Here is a 25238-nt window from a genome sequence, read left to right as displayed (position 1 = left end):
GTTTTGGTGGCCTAGCATGCGTAAGGACATTCAACATTTCGTCTCAGCATGTTCCACCTGCGCACAGAACAAGACTCCACGGAATAAACCTCCAGGACTCCTGCAAACCCTCCCTATTCCCGATCGTCCTTGGGAACATCTCTCGATGGACTTTATTGTCGACCTACCCAAATCCAAGGGTATGGACACTATATTAGTAGTGGTCGATCGCTTTTCTAAACAAGCGCACTTTATCCCACTTAAAGGTCTACCCAGTGCCCTTAAACTTGCCGAGGTATTTGTCAAGGAGGTCTTCAGGCTCCATGGGTCACCTCAGACCATAGTTTCTGATCGGGGGTCGCAATTTGTTTCAAAATTCTGGAGGGCCTTCTGTAAAAAACTTAATGTGGCGCTTCACTTCTCCTCGGGATACCACCCACAGACCAATGGTCAAACTGAACGAACCAATCAGTCACTGGAGCAGTTCCTCCGTTGTTTCATATCGGACTCTCAGGACAATTGGCTCGACCTACTTCCTTGGGCGGAATTTGCTCACAATAATCTCAGGAATGAGTCCACATTACAGTCTCCATTCTTCTCTAATTTTGGCTTTCATCCCTCCACCCTTCCTCAGTCTGGGCCGAGTACAGGAGTTCCAGCCGCAGAAGAGAGGATTCGGGATCTTCAAGCTTCCTGGTCCAGGATTCAGGATAATCTCAAGCGGGCCACAGCCATGCAGAAAAAGCAGGCGGATCGGCATCGTCAGAGACCACCCGATTTTGCCCCAGGTCAGAAAGTATGGCTATCTACTAAGAACATACGCTTAAAGGTCACATCCCCAAAGCTGTCACCCCGATTTATCGGTCCATTCCCTATATTGAAGAGGATCAATCCGGTTACCTACCGACTCAAACTACCTGCTACCATGAAGATTCCCTCCGCCTTTCATTGTTCTCTACTAAAACCGTTTGTACCCAATCCTCAGATCCAACACATCACACCTTCCCCCAGACTTGTCAATGGACAAGAAGAGTTTGAGGTACAATCCATTCTAGATTCTCGCATCTCTAGAGGAGGCCTCCAGTATTTGGTACATTGGAGGGGTTTTGGACCCGAAGAAAGGGCATGGATTCCTCAAGTCCAGGTACACGCCCCCAGGCTGGTACGGGCATTTCATTCTAAGTTTCCGCTTAAGCCTGGTAAGGATCGTCCGGAGTCCGACCCTGAAGGGGGGGGTACTGTAAGGCCTCTGCCCGCTGCGGTTCTCACCTCGGCTGCCGGGGCGCGGGGCACCCGGTCACGTGGACCTCCTCTCCTTCCTGAACTCCCGGCAGCCCCTGCTGCCCATGCGCGCCGCCGTGGAAAGGCCGCGCGCGCGCCTACGGCCCCTGCCTTTCAGTCCGGCGAATTCAACCCGCCCCTTCCGTCGCGCGCGTCGCGCGCGCGCGCTACTATGTTCATCTCTACTGCCGCCAATGTTATTGTTCCGTTCCCACCTGTTCTGCATCCTGCCTCAGCCTATCAGCGCTCTACCTACATCTGACATCACCGCTGGAGGTTCTCATTGGTTCCTGTCAGTATTTAGTGCCTCCAGCCCTGAGCTGATTGCTGAGCATAGTCAGTCTCTAGTTGTGCTTGCTACAAGCTACTTCGCAGTCTGCTTTTGTCTTCTGTCACAGACCCTAGCCTGAACCTGGACTCCCGATCTCTGGCACCCTCGAACCCCGGCTCGCTCAACGGACTTCTACCTCTCCTCTCCTCGACCCTGGCTTTGGACACCGACTACTCTTGATCTCTCCTACCCCGGATCTGGCAAGTACCTCTACCACTCTACTCTCTCCTCTCCCGAACAAGGCTATCTACACGACTCTGCTAACCGGACCCGCTCACGCGGCTGTAGGGCGGTGGTTTTCCTGTATCCCCACCTCGGCCTCGCGGTCCAGTCCGGTTTGTGGTGAGCACTCCTATATTCCCGTGACAGAGGTGGTGTGAGGCGCCGGCAGCCCTACACGATCCCCAGCAGCCACCGTACTAGCCCCAGCGATCCCCCAGCAGCCACAGTACTTCCCCCGCACTCACCCCGCAACACCACGCACTTCCCCAATGCTTCTCCAGCAGTTCCCCCCGCACTTACCCCAGCATCCGCCCTACACGATCCCCCCAGCAGCAGCAGCAACTACCAGAGGTAGGGGGGCGGGGTTCTGTGTGCCTGCATGCCTGCTGTGTGCCTGCCGTGTCCCTGCCTGTCTGTGTCTGTATGGCCCGCGAACGATGTTATAAATATCCAAATGGCCCTTGACAGAAAAAAGGTATCCCACCCCTGGTCTAAGTACTATGTGGACCAATTGTCCTCACTTGTCAATTTCTATGTTTACATAGCTATAATACACACTGTTCCATTGGCGACTGGTTGCTGTGGTTTGTTCTTTGTGTGACGTCCAGATCAGCCTAACTAGTACTCAACAGGAGGCAAAACAGTACGGCTTCAGCAGATCTCAAGTTCAAGGATAATTTGATATTGCACTTGATTGGGCAGACAAAACCCACATTAATACTTGGCTAGTTTTTATTCAGCCCCTGATATTTCAATATATCATAATGTGCAAAGGTTTCACAAGATGTGGCTGTTGCCAATAAGGACTTGCAACTAAATTCAGGGACATTTGTATTCTATTACAGGGAACATAAAAATTGCCTAAAGTACTGCCTAAATGAAAGATGTCATGCTCTGAGAGGGAGGCTCAGAAGTAAGACAAGGAAGTACTTCACGTATTCATGTAACAGACTTCTAGCAGAGCTGGTAAGAACTGCTTGGGATTGATAAGGCCATCAAAACAAAACAATGATCAAGTGGGGTCTACGGTTTCATAGCGGAAAGGAAGACTGGTGCAGACTGGTTGGCCCAAGTGGCCCTTATCTGCTGACAGTTGTTATAGATATGACAAAGCATTTCTCCTGAGTGGTTGGCTGCTTCTGTTGCTGGTCGTACTTTGTGCCAATGGTCTCCTATAGTAACATTGACACAGTATTGTTCCAGCAGGTCCAGATTTCAAGGTTAAATAAAAAGGAAGAGAAATTAAACTGTGGATGTGCTGAAAAGACAACTCCTTAATACACCAGCGTATTCAAATGTTCAATACTCTCACAACATAGGGGTTTTTAAGCAAAAGCATTTGTTTTGGTAACAATGCGCTCACCACAAACAAGGCGTGACCGCGAGGCCGAGGTGGGGATTTGATAAATGCCAACCCACAGCCGCGTGGGCGCATCTGGAGTGTAGATAGGTCGAGGTAGCCGGGTCGGGGTAGGAGAGGTCAGCACAGGTGTATCCCATTAGAAAGAGGAACGGAGGAGACTCTGCGCACGTGCGCCGGTGCCGTACACAGCAGGCGCGCGCTGCGGGACGATGACACCACCACGTGAGCGAAGCCTGGAGGCGGGGCCAGCGGGAACAGCACTTAGTGGTGAATGTGGTCCGCCCAAGTATTCCCTGGTCTGGGACGTTGACCAGGAAGGTACCATGCACCTACACACACTTTGGGGTGGGTTGCTCATGCGGACACCAGGGTAATTTGGGGGGAACCACTCATGTTATTGTATTGGTGTATTATACTGAGTGTGTGATTTATGGTTATATTGTGTACAGTAAAGAAGTTATATTATATTCAGTTGTATAGCGTTTATTGGGTCCTATGACGAATCATCCCACCACGCTGGGATCCTCATAGGTGGAGGCGCTGCACCGCGAGATATAGCACCCCAGGCTCCCCAGAAGCGGAGGCTTTGGCCTCCTGTGAGCCTCACAGGTAACAGCAGCACGCGTACTCACCCGTGGTTTCCCTTAGGCATAGGGGAAAGGGGGTTACATTTGGAGGCACTGCTGCGATTCAGACCTGGGGTGCCCGAAAAAATTAAAACCAAATTAAACCAAAGAATTACCATGTTTGTACCATCAAGACAGGAGGTCCACCAGTGGGCCGTGGAGTTCCAGGTACCTCCCCCCATGTGGTGGCCGTCGGCCATGCCCCGGCCAATAATCATTCATGCAATGTGTGCCTAGCCCAGAGGGGTTTGCCAGGGTTAGCTGCAGCTCAGCCCCTGGGCAGAAAGTGGGACCCCACCTCTACCTGGAGCATGGCCCTAGTTCACGCCTGTCACGGGAGACCAGTACTTTCACACTGAAACCACCAGGATCACTAGCACCAGACAGGACAAAGTTATTGAATAAAATGGGGTTTATTCTGGCACGCCAGCAGACAAACAAAGATGTACAAAACATGATACAATACCAACTGGGGGCCTGGGGAGTAGACTCTAGCCTCGCTTGGTGCAGGGGCCTGCTTCAAGAAGGCTTGTCCTGTCCGCTTCTCGTCCAGGATCTCAGAGGGCTGATCACACAGCAGCCCCTCTGATATATCTCTCCAGCTGGTCACTGTAAAAGATCAAACTCCTTCACAGAATTTCTCTCAGATAGTCCTTGGAGGGTAGATCTCCACACTCCTTCCCAGAGTGTCTCTCAGTCTGTTAGACTCTCTTGCTCTCAGAAGGTAGAACTCCACACTCCTTCCCAGAGTGCCTCTCTGAAGGTAGCTCTCAGATGGTTCTCTGAGGGAATCTCCACACTCCTTCCCAGAGTCTCTCTCTGAACGTAGATCTGATTCTCTGATCAGCAGCACCCCTTATATAGCCCTCTGTGGCTATCCTTTACATGGGATGGGCTACTGGACAATCAGAGCACAGATTAAGCACATTAAGTGCCACAACAGCCAGAGGGCATGCTAAAATTCATCCCTGATTAAATCAGAATCTGTGCAATACAATGATCTTACTCCCAGATCTGATCAGCAGCCTTTCACCTCCCCCCAGGAGTCCCGACACCGATCTGTCCCTAATCCTATCATTTCTATAGAAAGCTTCAACAGAGTGGATTGCATTCTCCATAGAAATGACAGTAACAATGGAATATCTCATTTGCTTCCTTGCAGGGCTGACTCCCAAAGCACATTTACAGAATTATATTGATTCACTAAACGGTGGGATGGCATTTACAACAAATACAGACGTTGAAATACATTCTTAGACATATAAATACATTTACACATTCCCTGTTCTTCCCCAGTTATACAATACATTTGGCCAAAATAAGCCTTACAAAGGTTACCAAGTTACATAGATTTAGGGGTAGCTAGCTGGGCTTCATAACAGTTTTGTGATGCCAGCAACCCCTACCGTCACAACGCCCATTGTGATTTAAGCAAGGATGGTGGGCCCCAAGCCCTACTCCTGTCGGGAAGCCTACCCAGTGGGTGTCCTTTTACAGTATATGCCTCAATAAATCTTTTTTGTTTTTCTCAAGATGCCTCCAGTTCTCTTTCATTGCTGTGCTCCTTTTTTCTTTACATTTTCTTACCTGCATGAATATTCAAGTCTAATTAATGTGTTTATTACTAGCTTTGTGTTTTTAGGAGTATAGATCTGTATTAATTGTGAGTGTATGTGTATCACTGAACATGTTAATGTTTGTATCAGTGTATGTCTATGTGTGAGTGTATAATAGTGTCTGTGTGAAAATGTTTATCGCTGTATGAATGTAAATCCAAGTCAGAGTATGGGAGAGGATGTGTGTGTGTGTGTGTGTGTGTGAGAGTGAGAATTTGTGTATTTGTTTCTGTATATAAGTATACTGTGACAATTTAATAATATATAAAGAAAATTCAATACGAACATGGATTTATTTGCCCAGTTGGAGAAGAAAGTTGAATCAAATCAACATTGTGGAAACACGTACCCGCTCTAAAGAAATGCACATTCAGATATCCCTCACTAAAGTAGTTTTAAAAAAACCTCTGAATATTTTTTTTTTAAAAGTGCGTTTTACTTACATATTAATAAAAAAAAAAGGGAAAGTGTGTCACACACACACACACACACACACACACACACACACACACACACACACACACACACACACACACACACACACACACACACACACACACACACACACACACACACACACACACACACTTCCCCGCCCGAGGTCAGAGGTCGCCGGTGACGTCAGTTCCCGCCGCGCGGGGGCCGCCGGGATTCCGAGTAGAGATGCTGCTGTTAGCGCCCGCCCTTTTCCCACAGCCATCGACAGACGGGAGGAGGCGCAGGCCGCGGGTCTCACTGCAGCCGGTAAATGAGCGGGCAGCTGGGGAGGGGCCGGGGCGCTGTTGCCGGGGAGAGGCCGTTTCCCCTCACATGCGCGGGTAACGCTGCCCGTTGGTTTCAGGGGGCAGGATGGGAGACATAATGCGCGATTTGATGACGTAATAACGGCTGGCGGCGAGCGCCTGGGACTGTCATTGGGGGAGGTGAGCGGCGGCTCCTTGGATGACGTCACAACAAGTGACGGTTACATATCGGCGCCACTCAAGGGCGCCTGAAGATGCCAGTCGAGGGCGCCTCAATGTGCCACTATGGGCCCCTGGCTCCCCCTTGTGAGGGGGCGTGGGGTGTGGATAGACTAGGCCTTCCGGTCCGTCAGCTGGCGATGGAAGACCGGGGCCGCGATTGGCCAGGAGCGTGGTGTGATGTACAGGGGGGGCAGCCAATAGGGAGCGAGAAGGGCGTTGGGGCTTGTGACGCCTTCGGTAGTGAGCGTTAAAAGCAGTCACGTGACAACCAGTTATTCTCATGGGTCACTTGAGACGCACAGTGGGGGAGAGCCCGGTGCAGGGGTTGGAGTTAGACAGAGATGCCTAGTGAGGGGTTTTATGCTTCAACTAAAATGCACGTGGCATGCATTATGTATTGGTGTACCCAAATCTGTCTCAAGAATAGTACAGCCCACTCCATCCTATCATTATCAATATTCACCACTATATTGGGGCTTTGCTTTCCCAGCCCTTATACCCGCCCCCCTCACCCCTACCCCCCCCCTCACCCCTACCCCCCTCCCCCGTCTGGAATGCATTGATCTGGTTCAGTAGAATGGGCTGTGAGGCAAGACCGTAATTTACAGTGCCCCGTATGATGTACCTGGTAAGGCCCTGGTACGCCAGACACTTTCTGTTCATTTTTGTATGCGGTGATCGTGCTGCCAGCTCGATTGAAATAAAAGTGGAGCCCCATTCAATTCTGACATCTGTCCGCCAGACACTTGACGTTTAACACACTGGTGCAGTAGGTCTGCAAGGTCCTAATCCAAGGCATTTATGAATTAAAGGGAAAGGGAGTTGGGAATATAAAGTACAGGGGGACATCACTGTGTGAGAGGCTACTCGGTTAATTCCTGGCCAGTCTTGTCAACCACCTTGGCAATCTGTTTTGCTAGCATATGTGTGTATAAGGTCAAAACAGCTGTCTGCGTGGGTTTACTGGCTATGCATCTTAACCCAGGCTGTGCTCAAAAGCTGTGAAATGCAGCAAGCATAAGCTTATAGGGGACCATGTTATATGGTTTTGAAGCAAAAGGTGGCAGTGTGCTCATTTGCATGTCATTTCCCAGAATCCCTTGCTGCAGTGGAAGCACTGTGTGCTGGGGGATAATGGTGAAAGGCAGGGATGCAGACCTGTCTAAGACATGCAAATGAGCATACAGTAATATTTTCATTTAATATATATATCATTTTATTTTTTTTAACAATAAGCTATCTTGGGGGTACAATGAAAGTCATTAACCCTTGTCTGCCAGAGAGACCAATGAGTTGCAGGCACCTCTGGCAGTGAAAGAAGGAATGATCATCAAATTGTATGAACAATAGCATTGTCAAACATACAGATCATGGTAGGGCATATAGAATATACGTCTGATATATTGCAATGCAATGTGTGAGTTAGTGCTCATTCTCTGATCCTACCATCACTTCCTAATTGGTCCTCTACCAATCATTCCACCTCCCAATCACCCTTGCAGACTTGTCCCTTATACCATTGGTTGCAGTATGGATAGAGCACCTAGCTGATGTGGCTTGCTGTCCATACTTGTAGTACAGCAGGCCATGCAGCTGAATAACATGTGCGCCATTACAGGATCATTCGATCCTATGTGGCTTTCTGCACTACAAGGAAAGATAATCCCGTGCTCCATCCTTAAGCTTTTCCATTATGGTATAAAAAAACATTTTGGGTTTAAATTACCATTCAAGTTGCTCCTTTGTAATCCACTCTGCCATGTTTCTATTCTGTATAAATGTATTTTGATAGAAGGGAAAAAGACACGCGGACGCTTAAATATCACTGATGAAATCTAGAAGTATTATGCTAATATTAAAACAAATAACATTTATTAAAATATACTAAAATAAGCACAAAGAAAAAAAGTCCTTATATGTTAGTGTATTACATCTGGAAGGAACCCTGTAACTTGATTAAGCTTAATCAAACCCGCATAATATGTATTATAAAAAATAACAAGACAAATATGTCCAAAAAGTGGACTGGGTCTGAAAAAACTTTGTACCCTCTGTACTGCTAAGCTGGCCAACTCCAGCAGTATCTCCAAGATTGGATTACAATTTGTGTTGGTATTGAACACAGTGAACACCTCTCTGTGTATAAGTCCCTTTTTGTCCAGAGGGACATATGTTAGTCTGTGTGAATTGTTTGCGCCAGATATGGTTGTATCCTGGTAACCTGGGGTTTTCTGTGTATTGTCTTCTTAAAGATGTTTATTCAGTTAGAAATATTGGAGTACTTTCACCCAAAATATATAGATATGCTATGATGTGTAGAATAGTTCTCTACCAATAGCTATGGTGATTGATTGATTGGATATTTTGTAGGTACTTATGCCGGTAACCGTGTGTGCAGAGTTTTCACTCACGGACTCCTCTCGGTAATGACGCGGCCCTCCACCATTGGTTTCTGTCCGATTTTGAATTCGAGTCTGCTTCCTATGCCTGTAGATCTCTTGCGGCTGCAGCGTCCGTCTGTGCTAGTTACCTTTTCTTTGGCGTTGTATCCAGTCCTCAAAATCCTTGCAGCTTCTGATTACCTCTCCATACTCCGTTATTCCTCTGCTCCGACTTCAACTGAATTGTTCGTATACTGAAGACCCAGTCTTCACATCAGGATCCACTCCGATCCGTCACATGTCTCACACCGGCACGGCAGGCAGGTAGAATGCTTTCTCCTCGGCATTCCCATTTGGCACCAAACATAAACAGACAGGTGTGTGTGAGTAATGCAGTATGGGTGCTCACAGGTTGCAGGTGTCCCACTCTACGCGTTTCACCAAAGGTTGGCTTCATCAGGGGTATGATGGCATACCATAATACTTCTAGATTTCATCAGTGATATGTATGCGCCCGAGTGTCTTTTTCCCTTCTAGCACATTTTTATGGAGGTGTGAGATCCTCCACTTCACTTAGGCAGCAAAATATTTCACATTATATCACTATATATAATTCAATTACACAAATTTAGCGCCTTGATTAACATTTTCTATACATTTATTTTGACCCGCATGTCCATTGATCTTTCAGACAAACTGTTTCGGTATGGAAGCTGAGGAGACGATGGGCTGCATCCAGGAGTTCCCAGACCACTATAAAGTCATGTTGGACAGGCTGAATGAGCAGCGGGAGCTCGATAAGTTTACTGACATCACGTTGATTGTGGATGGTATGTTTCCCTCTCCAACCCTACTCCTACACTTTGCTTCCAGGGGGTTTGCGTAGCTTTTGGCAGAGATGGGTTATAAAATGGGAATTTGCAAATATTGAATTTATTGGAGTTGGATTGCTTTGGAAAACTTATATCCAACAGAACGTTCCTACTGCTGCTTTGCTTCAGAACTGATTTAAAAGAAATATTTAATAAAAGGAGAGCCTAAGCCAGATAGTCCCCTGCAAGAACATTGATTGAAATGGTTTACAGTCATAGAATAGCCTTCTGTTACAGTTGTTTGGTTATATGTGTAATATTTGTATTGTATTCATGTTCCCTTTTCATTACATTTGGGAGCTGGCTGCCCTCCTCCCTTTCCTTCCCCTCCATTATCCAGCAGAAAAATGCTTCCTGGAAGTCCCTGCATCTCCCTGACAACACAGGGACACGCACTAATGCTGAAGTCACACACCCAGAGCTTCCCTGCTATCACTGTATGAGGAGCAGGTTTGTCAATCTAGGCAGTACATCCTATCCCACTATCTTTTGGTCCTGCCTACTAGGTTAATACCGGCAGCCCAATATACTGTATATAAGTAGGTGCCACAATAAACAGTAATGTATATTCACTACCTCTGCATCTATGTTCTGGTACCAGTGAATTTTGTCCGCTTCGGTCTGCATCCATTCATTAGCAGACTGTCTAAAGCTAATAGGCAGGTTCACCAATATAGGCAATACATCTCTGCCAGGTATAACTTGACCCTGTCTATTAAGGGTTAATACCAATAGCCAACTATACTGTGTATAAATAGGCGCTCTAACACACAGCTGCATATATATTCGCTATCTGTGCACCCAAGTTTGGTGCAAGTGAAGATTTATGGGACATCTGGAAACATACCTATTGATCCATTCCAGTACATATTGGTCTCAATAAAGTGGTTGCTGAACCATAACCCAGTCTACTAGGGGTCTGTACCTGCAACTGTGGCACACATATATTCCCCATTATTAACTATGTTCACGTCCATTTTTTTTCTGTATGTTTAGTTTCGTCCCATTTATTTTAACTACTTACCCAATAAAGGTTACATTTTAACTGAGTCATAATTCTACTGAAAGAGTGCTAGTTTAGGGGGCCCTGTTCTTGTTTCGGCAAGTTTGTTTGTTAGTTATCAATTTATTAGCCCCAGGCACCTTTCCAAACACTATAGACTCTCTTCCCCATTCCCCCTAATTAATTCACCTGTATGGGGAACACTGATGTTGTTGTCCACTTCAGGTTGGCTTTTGCAGGAACACACGGTAGAACATTTTCATGGTTCTTGTCCTATAGTAGAATAAAAAATACCTTCTTTGAATGACAAAATCAACTAGTGAAGACAGGATGTACATGTGAAGTTTTATGCTCGGTCAGTGTTATCATTCCAGTATTTCAAACTGTGTGATCACTACTAACTTAACTTTTGGTCTAAGCATGACAATCTATACAAACTGCTTGAAGAGAGTCTCAGTTTTTCACTCCTCATTAGTTAGCTGTGAGCTGGATCTCCAAATGTGAGGGCAGCGCCTTCCCTGGGTGTCCGCTTGGTTGTTCCGTTTTGTCTGTGCTTCTGGCAGATGTCCGTTTGAGGTGCCACAAACCTCTGCTGTCTCGCAGTGGCTGCCGCTCCTGTCTGCGGTTGCCTTAGGTTTCTGACCAGTGTCTTGCGCGGTGCTTGTTCCCACAGCTCCTTCCCGGTCTGACGTCACTGACCGGAAGTGACGTGTCCTCAGTGATCCACCGATGTGTACAGCTACTACTGTATCTCTACTCGGTGCAGTTACAGAGTGAATTGCAGAGTCTTGTTGCAATCTGTGCCTGCCACAGCTACCTCCTACGCGTTTCTCCACTTAATGTGGTTTCATCAGGGATGGGTCTGCACCCATCATGCCCTATTATATGTAGTTTGAATAATGATTAATAAATTATTATCACTTGTTTTAATTAATCAATTAGCTGAGTCATCTAATTAGTGTTTGGGCAGAGGGATGATATGGCTATCAGTGGAACTTTATTACAACCAATACATTGTGTATTTTGCTATTATAAGTCAATGAGACTTTAATCACTATTAGATAAGTATATTGAAGGAAGGCGCTGCCCACACATTTGGAGATCCCGCTCACAGCTAACTGAGTGAAAAGCAGAGACTATCTTAAGGCAATTATACCTTTTATTATTTTTGTATTCAGTCATTTAATTAAAAAATTTTTTTTTAACTATTTGTTTCTGTGACTGCATACTATTTCAGTGTTGTGTTTATAATTATTTAAAGTGCCATATAAAGCATTTTAATTTTGAAATTGCGCCCTCCAATTCTTTTTCTTCCTGAAGTTTTCTCCAAATAAGACGAGTGGTATCCTCTTCTGTGGGGCTGCATCAAACATCAACAATCAAGAAGAATTATTTTCACACTTAGGAAGACTATATATTCTTAAATCTCCTATATCCTTATTAGTGACTTGTTCTGGAGAAATTATTTCATCCACACTAGGGAAACTAATTAGGTGCATATATCTGTGCTAGCCATTGGTCAGCATCAATTAAGTCAGCGGTGCGCAAACTGGGGGGGGGGGGGGCCTGGGGGGCCGGCAGACACCAAAACATGCTGCAGGGGGGCGGGTGGACGGGCGGTGCTGGCTGCCAGAAGCAGAGAGAAAAGCAGTCGGCAGCTGCAATTTCTCCTTCAGCCATTAGGTGGCGCTGTGCTGCACAGCTCATGCAGCACTTTGTTTGCCTTGCTGCATGCAGCGTGTTAAGGTGAGAGATTGTGTGTGTGTGTCATGGGGAGGGGGGTGAAAGAGGGACATGGAGAGGTGAGAGGGAGGAAAGAGACATGTTGGAGGGGGTGAAAGGGGGTCATGGAGAGGTGGGGGGGGTGAAAGACATTGGGAGGGGGTGAAAGAGGGACATGGAGAGGTGGGAGGGCGTGAAAGAGATGGTGAGGTGGGAGGGGGTGAAAGAGAGACATGGGGAGGGGGGTGGAAGAGAAATGGGGAGAGGGGTGAAAGACACAGGGTGGTGAAAGAGAAATGAGGGGGTGAAAGACATGGGGAGGGGGGGTGAAAGAGACATGGGGAGGGAGGGTGAAATAGACATGGTAAGGGGGGTGAAAGTGCGACATGGGGGTGAGAGAAAGACACCCTGGGGGAAGGGGAGAGAGACATATTGGGGGGAGGGGGAGAGAAAGACACCCTGGGGGAAGGGGAGAGAGACACTGAGGTAAGAGAGAGAGACACTGAGCGAAGAGAGAGACACACACTGGCTAAAGGGAGAGATATAGACTGGGGGTAGGGAGAGTGAGAGAGACACTGGGGGAGGGAGAGAGAGACTCGGTGGGAGGAAGAGACACACTGGCTGGAGTGAGAGAGGCACTGGGGGAAGGGAACGTGAGAGAGACACGGGGAGTGAGAGACACTAGGAGGAGGGAGAAAGAAAGACACTGGGGGAGAGAGAGTGAGTGGGGGGAGGGATAGAGAGACACTGGAGGGGGAGTGGGAGAAACTGGGGGAGAGGAGAGTGAGACTGGAAGAGGCGAGAGAGAGGTCCTGATGTGGCGGGGGGGGGAGAGAGATTAATAATATAGCATAAATGGGAACGTGATTAGTCAAATATCATATTTATTTTTAAGTGATGAAATTTGTGTTATAAATACTTTTTTTTGATGTGTCCTGGTTTTTACTTTTGAAAGTCTGGTCACCCTAGCTGGCGGCTAACATCATGGTGCGCGGGGGCTGCAGAGGTACGGCGGCTGAAGAGAAATGGCTCCAAAGAGGCCAGGGGAGGAGCACGCCCCAGCGCAGTGACATCAAACGCGCTGCAGGTCTGGCCAGCACCGTGGAGTGATTGATGTTGCAGCTGCACCCTTTGCTGTGTCTGCTGCTGCTGGGAGAAGGAAGTTCTGGGGGGGGGGGGAGGAGGTGGTTCCCCTTTCAGACCAATGTGCTGCACACCCACTGGTAGGAGGGCCTTCCAGCACCTGGAGGCGCAGGAGCAGGCCCCTGCCTCATGATCACCTATCACCAGGGAGCTCCAGCAGGACCAGGAAGAGATCCATGGAGCCCCCCCCCCCCCAGCTAAACGGAGGGATGAAGGTCAGGCAGAGATGGCAGTTTTGAGGGGCTTGGGAGGAGGATGAGTTTTGGGGGGCTGAGCGTTATTCTTTGGGTCAGGGGGGGTCACTTGGGAGTATTGATCAGCAGGGGAGATCCATCAGTACCCCCCTTGAATTTGGTTATGGGGATCCCTGATCAACATTTAAAACGGAAATACATAATAGGTAGGAGTGGATGACACTGGAGAAAGCAAATGGGAGAAGGAAAAAAGGGAGGGAAAGGGGGGGGGGAAGAGGGAAGGGAGAGGTAGCAAAGAGGTTGATGAATGCACACACAAATGGATTACCTTTGTGCACCAGAAAAAAAACATATTACCAGATGCCAGCAAACAATAAAATAAACAGTGATCCAATACTAGTATACTGCCTGCGCACACGCTTGCAGCCCAAGCGATTTGTGAACTTGGCTGCAGGAGATTGTAGACGCGTGGCGGGGGCTTGGCGGATGCATCAGCTGGTTCGCCCTCATTGGCTGAACCAGCTCACGTGTGCTGACGTCATGTGATTTTGATTAGGAGTTGGGGCCCGAGAAATTTCATGGATGAAAAGGGGGGCACGGCATAAAAAGTTTGGTGACCCCTGAATTAAGGGATAGTGCTAGCAGTGGTTATTTGTTATATACATGTCATTGGACCGACCTTAAATTGTAATTGGAAGTGTGTTTATTTATGTTTCTTTAAGTGTTTGCTTCCACTCCCATGGTCCGTAAGTACCTTTTGAGAATTTTCTGGTCATCAATCCACACTCTGTTGCAGAATGTATGTTGGTATAATTGTACAATCTGTAGAATAGCATATATTGCGCCTAGCGCACACCTGCTGCACAGAGGTGCATGCACACCAATTGTTTTCCTACTAAACGACACAAACGGCTTCAGTTGTACATTTTAGTAAACTCATCAAACCTCCTCATATGTCACACTTTTTCTGTTTAACAATGTGTCATCAGTGGCAGACTTATTTACTACAATTAAAATACTCTCTTTTTTTAATGTTTATTTGAGAATGAATAAGCCTTGTTTCTTTTTTCATTGTAAATGTTATTTTGCTTTGTCCTCTTCAGTAGAATTTCCCATGTATCCCAGTTCTATAAACCCCTCCCCTTTCTCCCCCTGTGCGTAGGTCACCACTTCAAGGCTCACAAGGCCGTCCTTGCTGCCTGCAGTCAGTTCTTCTACAAATTCTTTCAGGACTTCACTCAGGAACCATTGGTGGAAATAGAAGGTACTTGCTCTATAATTTCTGAATGTTGTTTGAGTAATATAATTGCTCCTTTTATCCAGTTCAAGTCATGATCAGACAGCAATCATATTTTTAGAGCAGGGATGCTCAATTCCAGTCCTCAAGCTCCCCCAGGTCAGCTTTTCAGGATATTAGCACAGGTGGCTTAATTTATATAGCGTCCTTATCCAGGTCGCAGTACATTAATTCGTAAAACAAAGGAGTGGTTACATATAGATTTGATTACAGCGTAATTGTTACAATGTCATTGTGGTGGGTACGTGTGGGAACATTATGGTCGGGCTATGGGTTAGGTGCATTGAGAGCTTGCTTAATTAGTGAGCAGGGGTTGGGGGGTCAGGATTCTGGATTTAGTCTTGTCGGTGGGATGGTGAAGGGTCTGACAGTGGAGACTTTAGTACGGTTTAGGTGAGGGTAGGGGAGATCATGGGTGTTGTGGAGGGTGGGGTGAGGGAAGGGATGGGATAGGAGGTTAACAGGAGATTATGGATTGTGATGGAGAAGATATTGAATGTGGTGGGGGAGCTTGTTCCAGTGGAGGGGGGCGAGTAAGGCAAATGATCTGAATTGAGAGGAGCCACAGGAGGCTGTGGAGGGAGTGAGGGTTGTGGCAGTCATGGAGGGAAGGAAGGGGTGTACGAGAGATGAGTGATGAAAGGTAAGGAGTTGCAAGACCATGGAGAGATTTGCAGACCAGGGTGAGGAATTTGAAGAGGGAACGTTGTTGGATGTGTAGTATAGGGAGAGGGGAAGCGTGAGCACCGGGGGAGATTGAGAATTGTAGGGGCTGCAGCGTTTTGTATTTGTAGGAGGGATATGAAGGTGTAGAGGGGGAGACCGAGGAAAAGGGAGTTGCAGTAGTCGAGGAGAGAGTGGATGAATTTTGGCCGAGGAGAGTAAAATGAGTGGATGAATTTCTTATGTTGTATAGGTGGTAGTGATGGAGGGGATGAGTTGGGTGAAGAGGAGGGAAGGGTCAAAGATGACTCCAAGGTTGCGTGCAGAATGGGGGGGGCAGACGGTGATGGGGGGGAAAGGAGATGGTGACGATGGAAGGGAAGAGGAACCAGGCAAGTAGAGAACTTCAGTCTTAGCTGGGTTAATTTGTTGGAAGTGGGAGGACATCCAGGTGGAAATGGCAAAAAGGCAGGCAGTGATATGGGTGGAAAGTTCAGGTGAGAATAGTGGGAAGAAAAAATTGATTTGGATGTCATCTGCAAAAAAAAGGACGTTTAATCCATGAGAGGAAATGAGGTCAAAAAGGGAGGCAGTGTTGAGGGAAAAGAGGAGCATACTAAGGACGGAGCTTTGGGGCACTCCCACATGGAGGCTGGTGGGCGGAGAGGATGAATTGTTGAATGTGATGGGGTTGGATCGGTGGGAGAGAGGATGAGAGGGCGGTGTTAGTGATGCCAAAGTTGGTGAGGGTGGAGATGAGTGAGGTGATAGACTGTGTCAAAGGCTGAAGAGAGGGTCAATGAGGATGGAGGAAAGTGTAGAGTGGTGAGCTTGGGAGAGAAAGTTGTGGATGGTGAGGAGGGCAGTTTCAGTAGAGTGTAAGGTACAGAAGCCAGACTGGATAATGGGAAGGAGGGACGGAGGGGGGGGGGGAGAGTTGGTAAACGATGAACATGGATGTTGTTAATTTTTTGTGAGTAGGAGACAGGTCCGTGGCTGAGAGGGAGATGGGTGGCTTAGTCGAGAGAGATGGGGAGTGTTGTAGCATATTGTTTAGGGTGGAGAACAGTTGGCATGGATGAGGTGATATTGAGTTGATCAGGGTGTTATAGTATATTTGTTTTTGCGATTTGAGAGTGGAGGTGTATTGGTCATGGAGGGTTTGGCAGGTGGCGAGTGAGGATGTGAAACAGAAAGATTTCAATGATATCTCAGACGTGCGAAGGGAGAGATGGAGTGTTTTGAGTTGGCAGGTGAGCCAGGGTTGAGGTGGCTTTGTGGTGGGACGCACAGGGTGGGGTGATGTGATTTGAATCAAGGGAGGAGAATAATGCAGAGTTGAGGGTGGATAGGGCAGAGTTAAGTGTGAGAGAAGAAAATGATGTGAGTGGGGGGAGGAGTGATGAGGTGGAGGAGCTAAGGGATGATGGATCAATGAATTTGAGGTGTCTGTGAAGGATGGGATTGGGTGGGGGTGAGGAGGGCGGGGGATTCAAAGGATGGCGGAGAGAAGGTGATCGGCAGGTGGGACAATTAGTTTGGAGGGGGAGTCGGTGTGGCATCTTGCCATGGTGATATGGTGGATATCTGTTTTTGTTCATCAAAACAGAAGATAATACTGTTAGTACTACAGTTTGTGCTATATATTTCCACTGTATATTGGGTTTAGTGAGTTATAATATAATGCAGGAGGGATTGTCCTCCTTGACGGACCTAGATCTTAATAAAACTCACATTACGTCGGCAGTTAGATGATAGGCCATACGTTGATAAAAGGTTTTCGGGTTTGTACTAATATTAGTATTAAATTGTTTCTGATGATCCACTCTCACTGAATCTGCTGTTTTTTATAGTGTTTTCTGATCAGATCTGGTGGATGGTGATATAATTTAGCATTTAAGATGTGGAGCCTCACCTTAGTGCAGCTATCCTGTTAAGCAGCCATTTTAGAATTGATTGAGCCACCTGTGCTGAAGCAGGGATAGCCTGAAAACCTGACCTGTTGGGATGGGCTTGAGGACTGGGGTTGAGCGCCCCTGGTCTATAGTACTATAAAAATACACCATGTTTTTGTTTGCTCTATTTTGTCATATTTGATTTGTCAAAGATATCATTAAAGCCTATAATATTGTCACATGCACCTTATTTGCTATGGTGCAAATGGCACCCTCTTGTGTTTTATCTGGGACAGTGTCTTAAGAATAGCACCACTTTGTAAGTATAGTAACGTAATATAGCCCCTTTGACAGGTGCAGTTTCTAGTCCCACTCGGTGTATGTTTTAGACTACAGCAAACTTCTTACAGGAGGGTTCCGGCACAGTCATGTGAAAGCATGTAAGGTAAATGCTGCACACCAAATAAGAATAGTATAACCAATGATACAATTACCAGTGCTCCTGTGCTTGAACGAAGGCCTGTAATCAATCCAATGCAAGTAGTAACTGAAGGAACACAGGGCACAAATGGATTTTGAAGTGATTAAACTAATTTATTGAGCCAAAAACACAATGGTTCGACCTTAGCGGTCTTTATCTAGTGGCATAATAACACAGTCCTGTGAAATCCATTATATAGCACCCATACCCCCACAATGCGCTCTGTTCAATCATTCTGGATGAAATTCATGTGTTCTGAAAAACGCCACCATCTTCCACCATCATGTGTCCATTCATGAAGAACTGATTGGTTATGATGTGTATCACCAGAGTATATGTTCCATCCGGGTCCTTTGCCTGCCGCTTAATAGATAGATCGTTCCTTTGCGCTGCATCTCGGCCATTGCGTATGTGTCTCTCCTGGTTCCTCACACTGGTTTTTTTTGGTATGCAATATAAGTGAATTAAACTGTTTGTACTTCTTTTTAAAACCAGGCGTCAGTAACATAGCGTTCCGGCACCTGATAGAATTCACCTACACAGCCAAGCTGATGGTACAAGGGGAGGAAGAAGCCAACGACATATGGAAAGCAGCAGAGTATCTACAAATGCACGAGGCCATCAAAGCACTTGAATTCAGGTATTCTACTGCAGATATGTCTGTATTAATCAAAGCCTACAGTGCCTGATATTTAAATGGACAAGTATTCTCCTGCAGATGTCCTCATATTCACTGCAATCCCAAATACTCCATATTCTTCTCATTGGATGTATTTATTTTTCAAAGTGTTCACTTGGCGCTAAATTGCCTACGAAAGTAGTGCGGGTAACACCCAACAATCATTGGGGACCTTATGGGATATGCTGGAACGTGAAGTGTTATTGTTTCTAATTCACTTGTATGTCAGGCAATATTGGTAGCAAATGAAATGAAAGTGATTAAAGTGATACTATTATGCAGGTAAATGAATTAAAATGTTGTTGCGAGATGAAGAAATGAGATCGAATGTAGATGGCTATGTAAGCAGCTCTTTCCTAGTATACATTTACAAGCAAAACATGCAGAGAGCTCCGAGGGAGAGGCCTGCGAATACAGAGCTGTAATTAATAGGACAGACCCACAGAGTGTCAACGTGATATTAACAGTTTTCTTCAAAGCTCAGAGGGGCAGATCCTAAAAGCTCCGCTAAATCTGGGCTACTAACGTGATGCTGCCTAAATACTGTAGGTAACGTTCGTGAGTTTAACTGGTATCTACAAAGCTAAATGTATGCAAAAACAGCCGCTAGGGCCCTCATTTGCAGATGGCTAACGAGGTGTTACCCAGCTAACGTCGGGATAAGACCGTCCCCGGCGCCAACTGGCTGTGACGCTGGCTCGTATTAGTCATATGCTAAGGAAGATGCCAGGTATATATTGCAGTGCAATATATACCAGGCATCTGCCTTTCCAATATAAATATGTTTATTAACCCCTTGGAAGCAATAGTGGCCATTAGGGCATGCATTATGCATGCCTTTATGGCCAATTGGGTAACCAAGGGGTTAATACAAATGTCCTACTACAGCCATGACATACAAGGGGTTAACCTCCCTCCCAGGAGGCATCTGCCCCAATCACCAACCCCCCACTAGACTAATGGGCAATAGCCCCATTAGCCAAATGTGGCTAATGGGTCTTTTGTCCTTTGAAAAACATTACAACATACATTTTAAAATAAATACATTCAAAGAAACACAAGCACATCATTAAAAAAAACAATTGTTTTAATCCATTGATTGTCACTGTGGCTATGGGGGGCCTTGATAGCCACATTGGCAATCAATGTTGACCATTAAAGACAATTGGATTACTTAACTCTGCCAGGATGAAGGCTGTCCTCATCCGCTTGAGGGCGGAAGCCCCATGGAAACAATCAAATAAAGGGCGGATGCCAAACCATTTAAAAAAAAAAAAGATGACCTTAATGGCAAAAAAAAACCCATATAATTAAGTAATAATCCCAGAAGAACAGGACATTACTGGCCAATAATGCCCTGTTCTGAGGGGATTATTACTATTATAGGCTAGATGTGGGCTTTTTCATAAACACTTTTGTATAGTTATATAGATTTTTATTTAAAAAAATGGTAAATACATTAAAGCGCCTCCTATATACTGAAAGAGACACAGAAGCACACCAAGGGTTAAGAGGATGTATTAAGCATTAAGTAAAATAAAACATAAAAACTTACACATCATAATAAAATTCCAGTAGCGGTCAGTACATGGGTGGGGAATCAAGGAGGTTGTGTAGGCACAGGAGGTGTTGCCTGGTCTTTGCAGTTAAGTCCCGCGCGCTGGGGCTGACTTGCCCGGCAGTGCTCAGGTCTTTCTTCCGGGTTGCGGCTGATGCAGGACCCGGATTGAGCTGTCCTCCGGTTGCCTGTATGTTCCACGTCCCACTCGAGCAGGTAAAAACAGCTCAAAACAGTTCAAAGTTTCGTTGGAGACTGGGAGTGGTGCAACCAAACATCTGGACACCAACAATTACTGTATTCACTCCGCAACGCGTTTCACACTAGTTCGTGCTTCATCAGGCAGTATAGAGACACCTATGGGGGGGCCTTTTATGCAGACACTTCAATCCAATTGGCCAATAAAATAATTAATTAAATACCTCTATGTAAACATTAGATATACTAAAGGTGTTAGGTACAGGCATACCCCGCATTAACGTACGCATTGGGACCGGAGCATGTATGTAAAGCGAAAATGTACTTAAAGTGAAGCACTACCTTTTTCCCACTTATCGATGCATGTACTGTACTGCAATCGTCATATACGTGCATAACTGATGTAAATAACGCATGTGTAACAGGCTCTATAGCTTCCCTGCTTGCGCACAGCTTCGGTACAGGTAGGGAGCCGGTATTGCTGTTCAGGACATGCTGACAGGCGCATGCGTGAACTGCCGTTTGCCTATTGAGCGAGATGTACTTACTCGCGAGTGTACTTAAAGTGAGTGTCCTTAAACCGGGGTATGCCTGTATCTAACAAGCTGGAAGTGTTTGTGAACACTTACCCAGGAGAATAGAATAATTGCTAGATCATTTGATGATCCACAACACTAAGATACCAAATGAGGGTCAATTAGAAGCAGTGTTGGAATATCATGCTGCTAGAGGCTATCCCCATAGTTGTTAGAAACATGCGTAATTATAGGTTACTAAAATCACTAAGCAACAGAATAAATACCATAATAAACATATATAATAGTAAGAATAAGTGATAGAAAACAGAAAATACCTGGGAAGAAAAGGAAAAAGGCATAAAGGGGAGGGGGGGGGAGAGGAAAGGGGGGGGAGAGAATAGAAAGGGAAGGGAAAGGAAGAAGGAAGAAAGAAAGAATGGGGAGAATAGGGGGGGGGTGAGGGGGGAAGAAAGAGGGGGGGGGGGAGGAAAAACAGAGGTGGGGAAAAAACCTGAATCAGCCGCAACCCGGAAGAAAGACCTGAGCACTGCCGGGCAAGTCAGCCCCAGCGCGCGGGACTGAACTGCAAAGACCAGGCAACACCTCCGGTGCCTACACAACCTCCTGGATTCCCCACCCATGTACTGACCGCTACTGGAATTTTATTATGATGTGTAAGTTTTTATGTTTTATTTTACTTAATGCTTAATACATCCTCTTAACCCTTGGTGCGCTTCTGTGTCTCTTTCATTACCTTCTGGCGTCGGAGTATTCCCACGGAAGTTAGCAGTGGAGGAGGGGCGCCTCCACATCACAGCAGCAGCAAGAGGGGAGAGTGGATCTACTACAAGATTTCTTCTAGGAAGCATGAGCGCGGATTGACTTTTGCGCCTCCTATATACGCTTACACTGCAACTATCTATATCCACACACTGCCGTCCCTTCTGTGTACACACACACACACACACACACACACACACACACACACACTCTGTAGCTACATCCAAACTCTGCTGCTACACACATACACACATACACACGCTGCAGCTCTACAAACACTGCAGCTACATACATACACACACATATACCAACTGCAGCTACACACACACACTATGCAGCTACACACACACACACACTGCAGCTACACACACACACACACACACACACACACACTCTGCAGCTACACACACATACACACACACAAACTGCAGCTATACACACTGCAGCTATACACACACTGCAGGCACACTTACTTTACACTCTCTCTCCCTTCTCTCAATTAAGTCTGCCGGGTCTGTTTACGGAGGGAGGGGGAGGAGTCACAGCCTGCTGCTTCTTCCTGACCAATCACCTGCCCTGTCTCAGAGCTGTTCCTTCCTCCCGACCAATCCCCTGCCCTGTCTCAGAGCTGTTCTGAAAGCTGATTGGCTGGAAATAAACACTTTGGAAATAAACACTTTGCAAGCAGCCAAAAATTCCAGACATTACTGATTGGTTAAAATTCCGGGCATTATCCAATCAGAGAGCAGGGATTTCAATAATGCCCGGAATTTTACAGCTTTAGCATATAATAACAAATAAAATTAATCCAAAGCCAAACAGATAAATAAATCCAGACCCGATGGCCTATTTGTAATCCAAAGCCATCTGTGGTGTACGACTTTGGATCCTCAACTTGACCCGAAGTCCTAGTTCCTCAGTTGATGGCAGAAAATTCTTCGGTGAGTGTTTTATTTTCTATCTTTTCTTGAAAGCTGTGTTCTTTCTCATTCTTTCTTCAAGCCCAGAATGTTGCCTCTTCACGAACTTCCAGTTTTCTGAGTCGTCACAAGCCTTGTATGGGGCATGGTACAGCAATCAATCAGGATGGCTGATCTACCATGTGATTTCCTCTCTGCCTTTCTGTGATGTCCTATGCCCTATATAAGGCTTTGGACATATAAGAAGACAGTACATTCGTGAAGAGGCAACATCCTGGGCTTGAAGAAAGAACACAGCTTTCAAGATACAAAATAAATACTCGCCAAAGAATCTTCTTCCATCAACTGAGGAACAAGGGCATCGGGTCAAATTGACGATCCAACGTTGGACACAAACGGATGGCTTTGAATTACAAATATGCCATTGGCCCTGGATTATTGGTCGGAGGGGAGAAGCGGTTTAGCCCCTTGTATCGCTATGACATACAATTAGTAGTAGGGTCGTTAGGGTATTTGTATTAACCCCTTGGTTACCTTAGTGGCCATGAAGTCATGCACAATGCATGTACTTATGGCTTCGAAGGGGTAATACATAGGTCTTGGCTACATTTTTTTGGCCTAGTCCCAGGGGGTACAGTTTGGTTTTCTTCATTGCTAAGGCAATATAGGAAGCCAAAGTGGGCCTCTTCAGAACCCGGGACATGGCCAAATTATTTTCTGCTACCTGGCGTTAGGTGCTGGGAGCACCTAGTGCCAGGTATAGCCCTGACCTAACTAAAAATACATGAATTCCCGCATTAACTCTAACAGACTGCTACGGATATGTGTTGAGGTGTCCACACCTCTTTTGCATATCATTAGCACTGACGTCCGTTAAAGTTGACGTCTTGGCTTTAAAAATGGCATTTAATGCCTCTGGGAGATTTTGAAATTCCCCCCACCCCCAAAAAAACGTAACGTTATGTTTTTTTATCATGTTTTTGGCCGGAGAGGGCATTGCATTAACTAGAACAGATGTTGGTGATCATGAGTTGCAAAAGAGGCATTTCCCATAACACCTATCCACAAAGGTCCGTTAAGGTTGACGTAGGGATGTAACAAGATGTTAGTTAGGTCAGACTTAAAGATGGCGTTCCTCCCATCCAGAACCTAAAATGTGGGTTTTTCTGAAGAGAGAAAGAGACATCCCTTCTCTCCAGCCAAACCCATATTTTAGGCTTTGAATGGGTGGAACAGCATCGTTAGGTAAGACATGCTTATTGCCATGTTATTGGTAATGATAATAACAGGGAAAAGCAGGTTTGTGGACCTGTCTGAGACACGGGAACGTGCTCACAAGTGGTATTTGTATTTGCCATGATATTGGGAGCGAACAGAAGGTTGTGCTAACTTAACATGGCATTCATTAAGCCGATGGTAATGAGTTACATTGGCCGTTGTTTTTGCATATAATTTGCTTTGTGAATATGCGTTACTCAGGGAAAATAACATCCGTTACTAATTCTGGTTGCATTATGAGCCCTGGTTTTCACTGCGTTTTTGTGGATCTGGCTCAATATGAGAAGGGAACTTCTTTGGTAAAGGCCTTTCACACTAACCAGTGTGTTGACGGATGATGCACAGAAACACTTAATGAATTTACCTAGCAGAGTAATAGCAGAAAGCAGTGGTGAAGAATTAGTGCGGAGCCTGCAGAAACTTTTTGGTCAGAGGTGTCCAGTCGGCGAAGAGCGATCATGCCTGCAACATGGTGCGGGAAAACCTTGCAGTCCAAATAAGTGGAGAATCAAGGAGACTACGCGGATTATAAGTGATAATTGTACAAAAACTCAATGCTTTAAAGGACAGGAGGAGAATGTTGAATGCAGGAAACTAGACTATTCTTGATGCTGCAGTTTGAACATGTACTTAGGGGGAGAACTAGACAGGGTGAGGCAAAAGTAATCGTAGACAGCATATTTCTTTGCTATGGTTCATTTTCAGATTCTGGAGGCCCTGAGTAAGTGGGACTACATCCGTAGTGGGACAATACATTTTTTTGTATTATGAGCATGGGGTTTGATAGCAGCAAGGTCAGCTGCAGCTCTACCTTTTATGTTTATGTAAGAGTGTTCTTCCCTGTGTGCACACTAGGTGTCAGACAGGAGCACCCAAATGAGGGAACCCGGAGAGGTTGTTGTTTTAAGCTGCAGTTCTCCAAACACGTTTCCCTCCTCTCTCCCCCTTTTAATAGGTGGGAAGCAGGGGGTCTCCAAAGCTGCAGTGCTAGATACATACCTGTAAACGTAGCACAGATGGAAATCAGCCTAGGGTTGAGGCGTTGATAATACCTTAGTTTCTATGAACGAGTGACAGAAAGTAAGTGGGACCCGTCACTTAAAGCTACAGTCCAAGCTGCTGGTTTTTTTGTAATTATCATTTTTTCCCTTTAATTATGTGCATTAATACAATCCACACAATGATAAGTAATTAGCTAAGTTGCCGATCTGTTCTCCTGTGATTGATCGGCGAAGATTTCGGCTCGGGGGCTCACTAAATGGCTGCAGAGGAG

The 25238-nt window shown here is 46.1% G+C and overlaps 1 protein-coding gene across 5 annotated transcripts in view; it reads left to right on the top strand.

The window, feature by feature from the left end:
* Positions 1-6032: 6032 nt before the first annotated feature.
* ZNF131 (zinc finger protein 131) overlaps positions 6033-25238 on the top strand; it is a 30003-nt gene continuing 10797 nt past the window's right edge. Inside the window, exons 1-5 of one of the 5 annotated variants that reach the window (XM_075589005.1) lie at positions 6075-6162; positions 8877-9088; positions 9456-9594; positions 14861-14962; positions 18530-18674. In XM_075589005.1, the coding sequence (XP_075445120.1) occupies positions 9471-9594; positions 14861-14962; positions 18530-18674 (371 nt within the window). In that variant the 5' untranslated portion in view covers positions 6075-6162; positions 8877-9088; positions 9456-9470. Of the gene's footprint in view, positions 6163-6394; positions 7023-8876; positions 9089-9455; positions 9595-14860; positions 14963-18529; positions 18675-25238 lie in introns of those variants that run through there. The other 4 variants (XM_075589000.1, XM_075589012.1, XM_075589002.1 and 1 more) reach the window with 4 other exon arrangements.

The sequence above is a fragment of the Ascaphus truei genome, chromosome 1 (genome assembly GCF_040206685.1).
Source record: "Ascaphus truei isolate aAscTru1 chromosome 1, aAscTru1.hap1, whole genome shotgun sequence".
NCBI lineage: Eukaryota > Metazoa > Chordata > Amphibia > Anura > Ascaphidae > Ascaphus > Ascaphus truei.
This window is presented reverse-complemented; position numbering and strand designations above follow the sequence as displayed.